This window comes from Ursus maritimus, unplaced genomic scaffold (assembly GCF_017311325.1).
Source record: "Ursus maritimus isolate PB19 unplaced genomic scaffold, ASM1731132v1 scaffold_3, whole genome shotgun sequence".
NCBI lineage: Eukaryota > Metazoa > Chordata > Mammalia > Carnivora > Ursidae > Ursus > Ursus maritimus.
Genome location: NW_024425563.1, coordinates 44,071,104 through 44,084,869, shown reverse-complemented (window position 1 = coordinate 44,084,869; position 13,766 = coordinate 44,071,104). Strand labels below are relative to the sequence as shown.

Here is a 13,766-nt window from a genome sequence, read left to right as displayed (position 1 = left end):
TTCCATGACCTTCCATGAGCAAGCTGGAGACCCAGAAAAGCTGGTGGTGTAGATCCATTCTGAGTCTGAAACTTGAGAGCCAGGAGCATCAATGGTGTAGACTCCAGTTCTACAGCATGGGGATTCTGATGTCCCAGCTCAACAGTCAGGCAGAGAAAAGGAGAAATTTCTTTCCACCTTTTTCTTCTCCTCAGGCCTCAACAGATTGAATAATTCCTGTCCACATTGGGGAGAGCAATATGCTTTACTCAGTCTACAGATTTAAATGCTAATCTGTTCTGGAAACTCCCTCATAGACACACCCAGAAATCATGATTAGCCAGATATCTGGGCACCCCCTGGCTGAGACAAGTAGACACATAAAATTAATCATCACACCATCAGATAAGATGACTTGTGATTTCAGGAAACTAACATTGAGGAACATCTGTTTAATTGTTGCAAATCCACTGCTGAATAGCCCTTTGGTGAAATTTATGCTATAATTGCTCACATGCATTTTAATCCCCCTGTCTGGAATGTTTGCCTATCCATTACCCATCTTCAAGAGCCAGAGCCAATACTTCCCCTTCGAAGAAACCTTTTTTATGTCCCTAAGTGAACATTTGCCTCCTTTAATATTTGAGAACAGTTGTTTTATACTTCTCTTAAAATGCATATTATGTTCTACTTCACAATATATAGTTAATAGGTACTATTTTTTGGAATCAACTGTAAGCTCCTCATAGTTTCTTTGTACGCCACAGACAGTAAAATATTTCATTGAATTGAATTAGTAGATACTATTATTGCATTCTACTTAATAGTTCATGCATACAGTGCACTTTAATGAGGAATGACTAGTGCACAGTACTGTCTCTGATGTCTCCTGAGAGCAAAGACAAGAGTCCAGTATCAGAACAATCATTCATTCATTAAACAGTCATGGCTGATCACCCATTACTACCCACTGTCTAGGCTCAGTGCCACGGATATTTAAAAAATTAGTCGTGGTCCCTGCCTCCAGGGGGTCCATTTCGTTGAGTGGGAAGGGCAGAAGTGTAAATAAACTGCTTGAGTGTGAAAAGTGCTAGCATAAGGAGTTGCACAGCTTGCTATGAGTGCCAGAAGTGGGCTAGGATGGGCGTGGAGAGTAGTAAGGAGAAAGTTCTACAGAATGAGTTCTGGCTGAACTCAGTGAAATGGTGTCCAGCAAAGAGAAAAGCACCAGCAGAGGGATCTGCACCCAGTGGCAGCGGAAAGGAGGGCACATTGAAAACAACAAGTAGTTCTGAGCATCTGGCACACGGGGTACACAGAGGAACGTGGATTGTGAAGGGAGATAGCCCCACATCCTTTCACTCTCCTTCCCCAGGATGAGGCAAGGCAAATGCTGAGAAGACAAAAGTAGAAATAATGAGAAAAGAAAGAATCACTGAGAAAGAAAAATCTCTTTAAAGTTGGAAAGGGAGCGGAACAGGGCTTGCAGTAGGTGAATCAGTTGATTCAATGTTCCCAGCCTCAAAGGCATTTCAAGTTTCTAGGAAGCTGTATATATGGTTCTTGACTATATTCTTAATACTCTTTTGCTTATTTCGCCAGCAAAAGATGAAAACTCCAAGTCTGAGAGAACTGATTCTGGATTCCAACTTGGGCACAACTGCCTTGTCTTTAAATCTAGCTTGCTCCTAAATGGCAGGAGAGAGCACCCTTCACATATTTCACAGTGGGAGGAAGCCACCCACAGAGCAAGTCATCACAGACTGCGCGTTCCTCCTAGCAGAGTGTTGACAGAACACTCTCTTCTCTTCTCTAGGATCTGCCTCTACTTCACTGAATCACTTGGAAATCTTTGCCCATATTTATGGGACTTTGATAGTTGGACAGGGAGGAAGAGCAGAAGGGCATTTCTGGCCTGGCTTTGTTGCTTGAGTTTTTGAGTGGTCTTCCAAGTAATAGGAACAGTGTTTTATTCTTATCCCGTGTATAGTTTTGATGGACATAGCTTTAAAATATTTTTAAAACGTGAGCTCCATTGGTCAACTAATAGGCTATGTGGAGGCTAGAAATAGAATAATTGTCGTATGGAATCATCTCATCTTATCCAATTCTCTCGTATTATGCAAGAGGAAATTACATTCCAAGACAACTTGAAACCACATGCCCAATGTCACACAACCAATGAACTATTTGTTGATTAATTAAAATAAATTACATTTTGTTTCCCTGGTGATGAGTTAAGATCTTTCATCTGCTGTTAGCTGTTAGAAGGCACGTAAGGGAAGATAAAAAGAAGGTATTTACTCAGATAATTTTGGTTGAAATAGTGGAAGTGGGCATCAGGTGATTACCCAGAAAATTTTGCTTCAAAATGGAGGCAGTATGTATATACATAATTGAATATATATTGATATATATGTGCATGTATGTGTGTAAATATATATGTACCTGTATATAATTGGATCCCTTTTATAAATCAGGTTACATTGTTTCCTGATACCATATAGCTATTCCTGGCAAGTTGTAACTTTCTACGTATTTTTTAATTGCTGAATATCAAAGTTTTATCAATGACTTCATAACCAAATTTGCATTGATATTTCTCAATTCCTTTTTGGCATTCATTTAAACAGTAATTTATTCAGCAAACATATATTGAGTACCTTTTTCCTATGATTATGATATGAGAGCTAAGATCTCTGTCCTGAAAAAAATCTCACAGTGGTTAAACAGAATTAGAACTAAACTATTAGATCACAGAGGAGCAATTAAAGCCATATGAGAGGAAACTCATATAGGGAGAGCATGTAGATAGAGGAGATAAGAGGGGGCTGAGATTTGAGGTGCAGAACACTTAAAGTTTAGAAAAGCCAGGGGCACCTGGGTGGCTCAGGGGTTAAGTGTCTAACTCTTGATCTCAAGTCAGTTCATGCTCTGAGGGTGGTGAGATCAAGCCCCGTGTCAGGCTCTGTACTGGGCATGGAGCCTGCTTAAGATTCTCTCTCTCCTTCTCTCTGCCCCTCCCCCACTCTAAAAAAATTTAGAAAAGCCAGCAAAAGATCTTGAGAAAAAAGCCTTGAATGAGATAGGAGGAAATCTGAGAGAGCATGGTATTAAAAAAAACAAATGAAAAGATTGTTTCCATTAAGAGGAAATGGTCAACTACTGAAAATTCTGAAATGATAAGAACTGATAGTTAAGTGTTAGCATACTGATTTGGGTGGGTAATAAGAGAGTGGGAGGTGTAGATGGTGCTGTACCTGGGAGCATTTGCTGTGATCCGAATGAGATTACAAGCTCTCACTCACATCAGGTTGACAGCAGCAGAGGAGGTCAATGTGAGATATATTGTAAGGGCCCCTCTCTCACCCTCTTTTAAGGGACCTGATGTAAGATGGAAAAGGAATAGAGGAATTAAGGAAGACTCATAAGTTCTTGGCCTGAGCAACTGCCTGAATAGTGGTGACATTTATTGAGATGGGGAATACTGGAATAAAGGCAGGTATATAGGGGATCAAGCAGCAGTCAAGGAAAGAGTAAAGAATTTGGGGTGGCACATATTAAGTTAAAAATGTAAGTATCCAAGTGAAGATATCAAGTAACTAGGGATACCCCATTCTGAAGCTCAGGTCCTCTATTCTGAGATTTGGAAATGTGAATTCAGGAATCATCATGAGTTGAATAGAAAACAAGAGTAGGCGTTGGAGAGAGATTGAAGGGTCAAAGGAGGATTATTTTAAGATGAGAGACATTATAGCATGTTGTAAGCTAAAGGGAACAATCCAATAAGGAGGAAAAATGGTGTCCAAGCAAAGTCTGTGAGTAGAATAGAGGTGAGAAGGGATGCTTGAAATTGGGAATTTGGAGATTGTTCATTTATAGTGATGAAGTATGACCATGGGAATTGAGTGGAGGGAAGGAATGTTGAAAGTGGGCAGATTATTGAACTGAGTGGTCAGGTGTTGATGGGTCATCTCGATTGACAATGAAATCTTCCAGGAGGATGACAGAAATACCATTCCATTTTCAGTAAACGAGGGTAAATGTCCTGGATGTTGATGACAACATAGTCTGATAGTTTATGCTTCAAAAGAGAGAGGAAACAAGATCTGAAAGCATCAATGAGGAACATGGAGGAACTTTATACCATCTCCAAGGTTATGGTCCTGACTCAATGGGTGAGAAAGAAAAAGCCACAGCTTGAGAGAGGGGCAAAGGAAGCCACGTTCAGGTTGCAATTAGAAAAAGGAGATGAAGGGACATTCGGTGAAGAGCTTAGGATAAAGGGGATGTGGTAGGTGATAGTCCATGAATTCCAGAGGTCACAGGCATTGGGAGCACCTGGGGAAGGTGGGAGGTTGGGCCAGATGAGGCAATGTCCACCACCACATGAGCATGGTTCAAGGGCATGATGGGATTAGTCCTATGGTCTCTTACAGTAAGAAGTGTGAGTCATTTCTCTTAAAGTGTCAGCCTCCCAGGACTGGTCTCTTAATCTGCGGAGGGAAGTGAATGATATCGAGGCTCATGGTAATCATCTTTTTGAGAGCATGAGGGGCTATCAAGGCTTCCCTTTTAAACCTCTATGAGTGACATCACAGCTGGGAAAGGGACAGGTCTTCCTGGAGCATATGGTTCTATGTAGACTTCTCCTAAATTTTGGGGGGATGTCATTGTATACGGCAGATGGAGGGGAGCAAGGCAAACCTGAATACAATTTGAGATCTTGATGAAAGGCTTGAACAGAGGCGGTGATGATGAGGATCCATTGTAGAGACATGGCAGTGGTGAGGTTCCTGTGGACCCAGAATGCTTGTGGAATTTTTTTCCCATTATGATGTTCTCTTCTTGACCACAGGTCTTCAGAAGTGGAGCCAAGGCTAGAACTACAGTCTACAGTTATCAATCATAACCTTGAAATTAAGACTGTAGTTGAAGGAATTTCCAAACTCTGATATGAGTCTCTAGTCTCAGGTAAATCTGCATTCTCATAGTCACAGAAATTTTTTATTCTCCTATTCTCCAACTACATTTATTCCAATTAAGTAATCTCAAATGACACAGATTATCCACAAACCATGAGAGTCAGAAATTATCTCCTATGGAAAAAGAACCAAACTGTTACATTGATTGGTGATTCTTTTCCTAATCCTGACAGATTTTTTTTTTGAAAGATTTTATTTATTTATTTGACAGAGAGAGACAGCCAGCGAGAGAGGGAACACAAGCAGGGGGAGTGGGAGAGGAAGAAGCAGGCTCCTAGTGGAGGAGCCTGATGTGGGGCTCGATCCCACAACGCTGGGATCACACCCTGAGCCGAAGGCAGACGCCCAACCGCTGTGCCACCCAGGCGCCCCTAATCCTGACAGATCTTGACATGAAAATGACCTAAAGAGGCAACATAAAGAAGGAAAAAAAAAAACTGATCAATATGGATATTGATTGTTTTATATTGACATGAAAATGACCTACAGAGGCAACATAAAGAAGGAAAAAAAAACTGATCAATACGGGTATTGATTGTTTTATATTTTTTTTCATTAATTTTTTCCAACATATGAAGTGGTTATTTCATACTCATTACAGAGATGAAGAAATAGATTAGCAGAGATGTTTGAAAATTTCCCCAAGGAGATGTCAGAAAAGCAGCAGAGCTGAGATTAAAATCTGGAGTTATCTGACCTGAAAGCACGTACTCTTTTAACCACATAAGAACCAACAATGCTGGCTAAACCAGCTGGTGTCCCTTTACCAAATAACCAAGCAATCAATTTACAGCTACAGATTATTTACCCTGGGCAGGGTTCTGTGCTGGGATCTATGGGGAACACAGAGATAAATAATACACAGTCCCTATTCTCCAGTATGAACAAGCTGTTTGGCAAGAGGACCTGTTTGCATAGAGGTGAAAAAAGTTAAATAACCCCAGAGGACAAGAATGTAACCATTGTCGCTGCTTCAAGTATCAAAGTATCAAATTCTGTGATTTCACTGTGGGCTGAAGGCTTCCCATATATAGCTGAATTTGCTCAAGTGAAAGAAAATGTCATGTAAAATTAATATAACAACACCAATTTTTTTCTCGTTTTGAGTATTTTAAAAAATTTGAAAACTTGATAACATTTCAGTACATTTCTCCTTTTCTTTTTTCTTTTCAATACACTTTGCTTTAGTTTTGTTTTTACAAAATTCAGTTCTTAGTGCATCTATTGTTTTTCATCCTCTTTTTAAATTAAACTTGATAATGTAAGAAATTTCCCACAGTAAAGGAAGTTCTTTATACACATAAGGGTTAATGGCATTGTAATTAGAATACAAAGGATCTGAAGAAAGGGAAGGGACCTTCATACACAGATGGCAACATAATCTCGGATGAAGATTCACTTTGGACCAAGTGAGCATTGGCAAGAATTTGATTCCAAATGGTCCTGGGGAGAAAAGGGTTAATTGAAGGATTCAGCAGAGACCACATCCCAAAACTTCTGCCCCATCAGTCCCCTGGGCAATTTAGGGCTGCCACCTGATCCGTGTCCCTTTGCAAAGAACTGCTCTTCGGTTCAAGCCAGTGGGTGCCAAAGGAAGGTGACCCAGGCATCAGAGAATCCAAAGCAGATTTGTTTACTAACCGGAAAGGCATCCGCTAAAACAGACGGGAACAAAAGAGTTTTTCTTTACAAACTGGTCCCTGACCCTCGCCTTTAGCAAGGGTTCCCACTTTTCTTGGCAGGCTTTTTACTGCTCTAAAGCCAACTACAACCGAGCTGGCAGGGCACGTATCCTCGCTAGTTGGGCAAGCCTGGCAGCTGAGGTCAAACATGCCATTTTAGAATGGAAGTTTGGGGACAGACCAATAAAGCAGCACTTTTATCTAAAACTTTGATGATTTTTACAGTGTTCTATTTGAAAAAAGTGGTAGCTCGGTTAAAATTGGACATTGTAGTCCAGAAGCGGCAATTTGAGGATGTCAGCTGCTTGACAGCTCCTGCTTCCACCGCAGAGCAGAATCTTTTGTGCTAAATAGGACAGCACTTTGAGCTGAGGTTGCTGGAGAAGAAGACTCTTTTGGGGTACCTTATTTTTCCATTAATACGTTATTCTTTTCTTGAAACCCCCGAGCACTTATTGAGTCTGATATTTCATGAATCTTGTTGAGCACGATTTTGGAGATTTTCCCTCCTTGTGAAATTTTGCATTGCCAGAGTTGAATACACACGCAAGATGCATGGCATTACCAAAGAGGACCCTTTTTACTCAAAAGATCCAACGCGTGTGTAAAATTAAATAGCCAGAAATCAAATGCAATTCTTAAAATTTATTTTGTCTAGTGTTATGAATTCTATACCAAATAATCCTATAAAGGTTGAACTATAATCTTAACTGTATTATTTTTGTCTTGTGTTAGCATCGAAATTTTTATTTAACATGTATTTGTTCCCAGAGGATATTCTGAAAGTTAACTTTCTTTTTTAAAAATATTTGTTTGTTTATTTGAGAGAGAGAGAGAACCCGTGTGGGTGACGGGGTGGGGGCGGGCAGAGGGAGAAGAAAAGAGAATCTCAAGCAGACTCCCTGCTGGCCCAAAGCAGGGTTTGATCCCACAGCCCTGAGATCAGGACCTGACTTGAGCCGAGATCACAATTTGAGCCGAAATCGAAAGTCAGAATCTCAACAGACTGAGCCATTCAGGCACCCTCCAAAAGTTAACTTGCTAAAGTTGGCTGACTCAACGGCTCGCTGGGAATTTAGATATTAACTGCCCACCCTTTGCCATAATTTTTAAATAATTGACATTTCTTAGTATTTGCTTTTTTAATCATAAAATTAACAGTCATCACAATTGTCATTGATTTTTGCAGTAATTTACTATTGTAACAATAAATGTATATTTATACTTTAGTTGAATTATAGAATTTTAATGTACAAAGCATGTAAGGAAACTCTCACGGCCAAATGCAGCAGGAATGCTCACCTATACTTAAATGAAAATATTCAAATGTTTACAGTAAATCTGAATGGCTTGCCTTGATTAAACACTGATTAGAAATGGTGGTTTAAGTCATGTGACCAGTGATTATGCGTGAGTTTAGGGGTTTAAGACATGCTGCTGAAGTACTCTAAACTTGAAGAATAAACCAATGCAAATTCAAGTAGATACCCTGGAAAGAATTTAGTCAGAAAGTGTAGTTTTAAACCCTAGCTTTGATACTTTAGTTTTATATGTATTCATTTAGCATCTCCTCTGTGCTGGGAATTCAGTCAAATACTGGAGACACATTGATGAATAAGAGGGAGACCCTCGTTTTTAATGTCCTAATAATCTAGGGGGTTTCAACAACTTACTCAGCTGCTCTAAGCTTCTGCCTCCTCCTCTTACTCTGCAAGCCTCATAATGATATTAATAAAGGTTAAATGAGATAACGAGGGTGGTCAATATTTCTTGCGCCATAGGCATAATATATTTATTAACATTCTAACTGTCCCCACCGGTCTACCGGTTAGACGGTCTAGCTTCATAATCACAGGAATGCGCTCGGAGTCCAGTGCCTGGGTTTGAGTGCCGGTTATTGCATAGCTTTAGGTATGCGACCCCTCTGCTCTTCAATTTACTATAAAATTGTGACAATTAGATTGCTTCCTTTGTTGGCAATTAAATGAAATAATGGATGTATAGAATTCAGCATAGAAGCTATCACATCATAAGTACTCCACTGAGGTCAGCAGTCATTAAAACTCAGTATAATTTATACCCAATTAAAAAATAAGAGAATAGAGGAAGATTATGAAATTTGTACAAGGCCACCCAACAAGCACAGACTTGTCAGGCTTGTGAGGCTCGTCCAGCTTGATCTGTTGCCAAAGCCCTAATTTTTTACATTTTGGATTCTTTAAAAATATTTTTATAGATGTTAACTGTTGCATAAATTTGAAAGATACTGATTATGTTAATCAATACTTTCAATCTTTCTTCCTGGCTGGAGTGCCCCCCCCAGTCCACAATTTCTTTGCTCTCCATCCACATAGCAGACCACCTGACTGGATCCACCAGAGGGTGAATGTGGCCTGATGACAGGTGAGGCCACATTAGTCCCCAGTCTCCAGCTGCCTTTCCATTGAGAGGGAGCCACTTCTCCTCACTGAGACAGGGAACTCGGCTCGGGTGCGTGAGCCAGGCTCCGGAAAGACTGTGGTGGCCTCTTAGCACTCTGGCTTCTTCTCACTGAGTCAAGCCTGAAAGTGGACTCATTGGGTCTGATTTGTTTGTCTCTATGTTTTAGTTTGCTGAATTATTCTCTCACAATGGCGGAGAGGTCACATGGATCCGGCAACTCCCAAGGAGGCCAAGAAAAGAGCAAGAGAGAGATCCTGAGGTCCACCAAGAGGGCGTGGGCTCCCCTAGATGAGCAGCTGCCTCCTGGCTCTGGGGAGGAAAGCCAGAGTGTCACCATCCCCATGCTGGGTGAGAACAGACCCTCAGGGCTATTTGAAAACATCTTGCTGAGGGTGGTGAGGGTTGTGGGGGCTTGGCTGGGGGCAAATGATTCTGGAACAAACACTTGGCTTTGAAGACACCAGTGTTCCCGGAAGGATGCCAGAAACTTCTATGTAATGGGCACTTCTGACTTCTCCCCACAGACATACAAAGCACACACCTTCTTGATGGAAATAGACAGACTTCTCCCTTTCTGCTCCAAGATCTTCTCGTCCCAAGTCCCCCAGGACCCTGAAGCTGCATGGGGTCCATGACAGAGACATGAGGCTTCCTTCAGAACCTCAAACATTCTGTTGAAAGCCTCTTATTTTCTGGGTCTTGCATGAAGCCTCTGCAATAATTTTAATAGTTTAAAGAGTCATAAGTAGGAAAACTTTTCCCTCCACTGTGATATAACTGATGGTTTTTCTTCTTTGCCCACCACCAAATTCATTCTACCTCTCTAGAGTCCCTAAATTAAAAAATAAACACCTTGCATGCCTACTTGGCCTTTCTGGTTCACCAGACACCTTGTGAAGGGGTAAGTCAGTTCTTCACTGTTCGGTGGGATAAAGTCAAAGAAAATCAGCCCAGAGTACCCTGTAGCCAACCAGAAAGGAAAGAAATATTTACCAGGAAATGCTGCTTTTCTATCCTCTCCTTTTTGCCTGTCGACTATTTGTTAAGCCAGTGACAAAGATCCACCTTAAAAGACTGGTGCCTTTTTAACACAGGGTGCCTTTGGCAATCCTGGGACTCTAGTGCAATTTGTCCCTGGAATGAATGCAAATTTGGTTTAGAACCTGGCAGAGAACTCCTTGCAAATAAACATCACTGGCTAGCTGCCTTAGGTAAATGTCGTGATTCAATAAGGAGAGGGTCCATGGTGATCTATGTCCGACAAGAGAAAGACAAAAGTCTGGTATGCATTTTCACTCTTCATGTTCACACCAGGTAATTTAAAATTTATTCTAACGTCTCTTGTACTTCAGTGATTTATTTTTCTTCCTTTTCACATTTTCTTTTCTTTCTTTCTTTCTTTCTTTCTTTCTTTCTTTCTTTCTTTCTTTCTTTTCTTCCTTCTGTTCTTTCTTTCTTTCTTTCTTTCTTTCTTTCTTTCTTTCTTTTTGTTTTGTCAGTCATTTGGCAAGTTTATACTTCGTTCTCAAGAAAGACTGATTATGGAAAGCAGGAAGTTTTGCCTTGGGAAAATAAATGAATATGCTTGTAGAAACATGTGACTAACTATGTAGGAAATAGAGCTATGGGTGGTGGCTGGATAATGGCGTAGCATTATTTTAGCTGGTGTGCTTTGATTGACTGGTCTGTTTCTTTCTCTTTTATAGAAGATTCCAAACAAGCAACTATTCAGCAGTGGCTGGACTCTGGATTCTTGTAAGTGTTTCTTCGTGCCTTTGCACATCTGTCTTGCAAAAATCCATGAAAACAATGTGGGTAACTCTTCTGGGGCAAGGTGAGACAGGTAGGGCTTTTCATTTTAACTGAGTGCATGAAGGATCGCTCTATTATTGCGTAAGTTATATATCAGTTTTAAAGTACACAACAGAATACTGTTCCAATCCCTAACTGTTGATTGCTTTTAAAAAGTCCTCCCATAGAAAAGCCTAGCTTTGCATTTACTCTCATCTGTTTAATTAAAATGCAATTTAGTATAATTGAGATGTGCACATTGTTTGACTCGCAATATTTTTGTTTCTTTATAGGGTCTCTGTAAACGAAAACTTTCAGCAAGTCATCGACCACACCGGTAAGACAAGAGAACCAGAAACATTTAGGCTTTGTGGACCTGAGTAAATTTATTAAAATGTCTATGTGAATAAATCTTCTTAAAATGAGAATTATCAGAGCTTGCTAGAAACAGAACGGATCTCAAAAACCATCCAGCTCAATTGCTTTGTTTGATATATAAAACAGAGTCTCAGAAAGGATAGGGGGTCATTCCGCAGCAGGTGGGGGCTGTAAACAGGCCTCCTGCCACATCATTAGCTCAGACTCTACCAGAAAACTCACCGGGTTCTGTGAAGACATTTTGCAAGGATGTAGTTATGGAAATGCAATTGTTTAACTTTTCCTCACACTGTATGGTACTTTTATGTCTAAATCTAGTTTCCTTCTATTCTCCAGTCTCAAAATTATACCCTCCCTTCCTAATGGTGCATTTGTTCTCAAAAAGAACAGATGACTGAATTCTATGGCAAACAGTGCAAGTATGTATTTCTGACGCAGAAAATGTATCACACTTGTTACATTGAGATTTGATAAGAATATTATAAAAAGAAAAAGAAATTAATTGCAGATCTCACAGTACCCACCTTCTTTAAATGAAATACTGTATTTCATAGACATACGATTATAAAATGCACTCACAGGGCCCCCTAACCCCACCCTGGCTGGCTCGGTTGGTGGAGCACGTGACGCTTGATCTAGGGGTCATGAGTTTGAGCCCCACTTTGGGTGTAGAGATTACTAAATTAATTAATTAATTTAAAAATGTGTTCACATTTTAAGTGCTACCCAGGAAAATAAAACAGCAAGCCTTGGCAATTATAAACGAAAGGCAACACTGACAAGACTCTTCCTGATTTCATAGATGTTAAAATGTGGGGAAAAAAGCATGTTTTTAAAACTGATGAAATGCCATAAATAATGTATGTAAAAAAATGACATAAATTTGGAGTTTAATGATAAGAGGGGAAAACTATTAGTCTAATGGTTACTTACTTGGCTAATTTTAATTATTTCACTTCCTCCACTGACATCTTAAATTAAGATTGACCACTAGCTACCCACCAGTTTAAATTTGGGACTTTTTTACTAACAACAAAAACAAAAAACTAGGTATATCACTGAAATCTCCTCCTTCTCCACGCTTCTTTATTTTTTTAAATATTAAAGTTCCACAATCCCAAAGTCTCTGAAGATGTTTGCCAATAAACTGAATGTACGTATCTCTGTTTATAGTGGTGCAGAGTCAAGAAAAGGCAAGAACTTGGGGTGGCTGGGTGGCTCAGTTGGTAGAGCATGTGACTCGATCTTGAGGTTGTGAGTTCTAGGCCCACATCGGGTGTGGAGATAGCTTAAAAATAAAATCTTAAAGGAGGGAGGGAGGGAGGGAAGGAAGGAAGGAAGGAAGGAAGGAAGGAAGGAAGGAAGGAAGGAAGGAAGGAAGGAAGGAAGGAAGGAAGGAAAAGAAAAAGAACTTAAGACATACAGCCAGCCTGAGATGTCAGATCCCCCTGATGTTTCATCTTGCCCGGGGTGTGGTGAGAGGCCTGGCACTAACTCTGGGGTGGTCAGTAACTGTATTATTAAAAGCTTCACTTCCCAGAAATGAGACAACCATGGCCCTTCCACCTCTGAATCAAGTTAATGAAGTGTAAAGGCACAGACAGGAGGTGCAAAGCAGGAGGAAAGGAGGACTAGCAAATCAGAAACGCACAGCTCCCATTTGCCAGGTCCTTTATCTTCAGCAAGGGTTTTAATAATAATGGAATAGCCTCTTACAAGTTTAATTGAGCCTTCACTTTTACAAGGCTCTTTATGATCTATCATATTTTAAACTCAGTAACCTGTGTGGGAGCAAGTCTGGTGTTCATCTGAGCTTCGCAGGTGAAGAATCTGGGCCACAGAGTGATCAAGCACTGGAGTTTGGGGGCACACCTGGTTAGAAGGGGGCAGAGGAACTGGAAGCCAGGCATCCTATCAGCCCTGTGTGTGCTGGTCATAGCCATGATGAGACCAATAAATGCAGGAGTTCAGAGAAGCCAAGAGTCATACTGAAAAAATGTGGAAGCTAGAACAGGACCAGCAACTGGTGACCTGAAGTTCGTGGTGAGGGTGGCAAGGAGAAGAACTGTAGCAAGATGAAAAGAAACTGAAGAGAAGAGAGAAGAGTGGTCACAACTGGAGGGAAAATACCAGAAGTATGACACAGAGTGGTGCATTCGTTCTTAGGGCAGCTGTTCCAAATTACCACACACTCGGTGGCTTCAAACAGAAATTTATTCTCTCATGGTTCTGAGGCTGGAAGTCTGAAATCAAGGTGTGTTGACAAGGTCATTCTCTCTCTGAAGGGTCTAGAGAAGAATCCTCCCTTGCCTCTTCCTAGCTGCAGATGGCTCCCAGAAATTCTCAGCATTCCTTGGCTTGTGGTGACAGCCTTCCATTCTCTGCCTCTGTCTCCACACAGCCACTTTTCACTGTGGGGGGGAAAGCTTTTCTCTTTTGTAAGGACCCACCCTAATCCAGTATGACCTCACCTTTACTAACTGTATCTACAAAAACCCTATTTTCAAAT

The 13,766-nt window shown here is 40.6% G+C and overlaps 1 protein-coding gene across 1 annotated transcript in view; it reads left to right on the top strand.

Moving 5' to 3' along the window:
* Positions 1-3,227: 3,227 nt before the first annotated feature.
* ITPRID1 (ITPR interacting domain containing 1) overlaps positions 3,228-13,766 on the top strand; it is a 78,453-nt gene continuing 67,914 nt past the window's right edge. Inside the window, exons 1-4 of the mRNA XM_040644550.1 lie at positions 3,228-3,317; positions 9,202-9,436; positions 10,795-10,843; positions 11,173-11,216. Coding sequence (XP_040500484.1) covers positions 3,228-3,317; positions 9,202-9,436; positions 10,795-10,843; positions 11,173-11,216 — 418 coding nt within the window. The remainder of the gene's footprint in view (positions 3,318-9,201; positions 9,437-10,794; positions 10,844-11,172; positions 11,217-13,766) is intronic.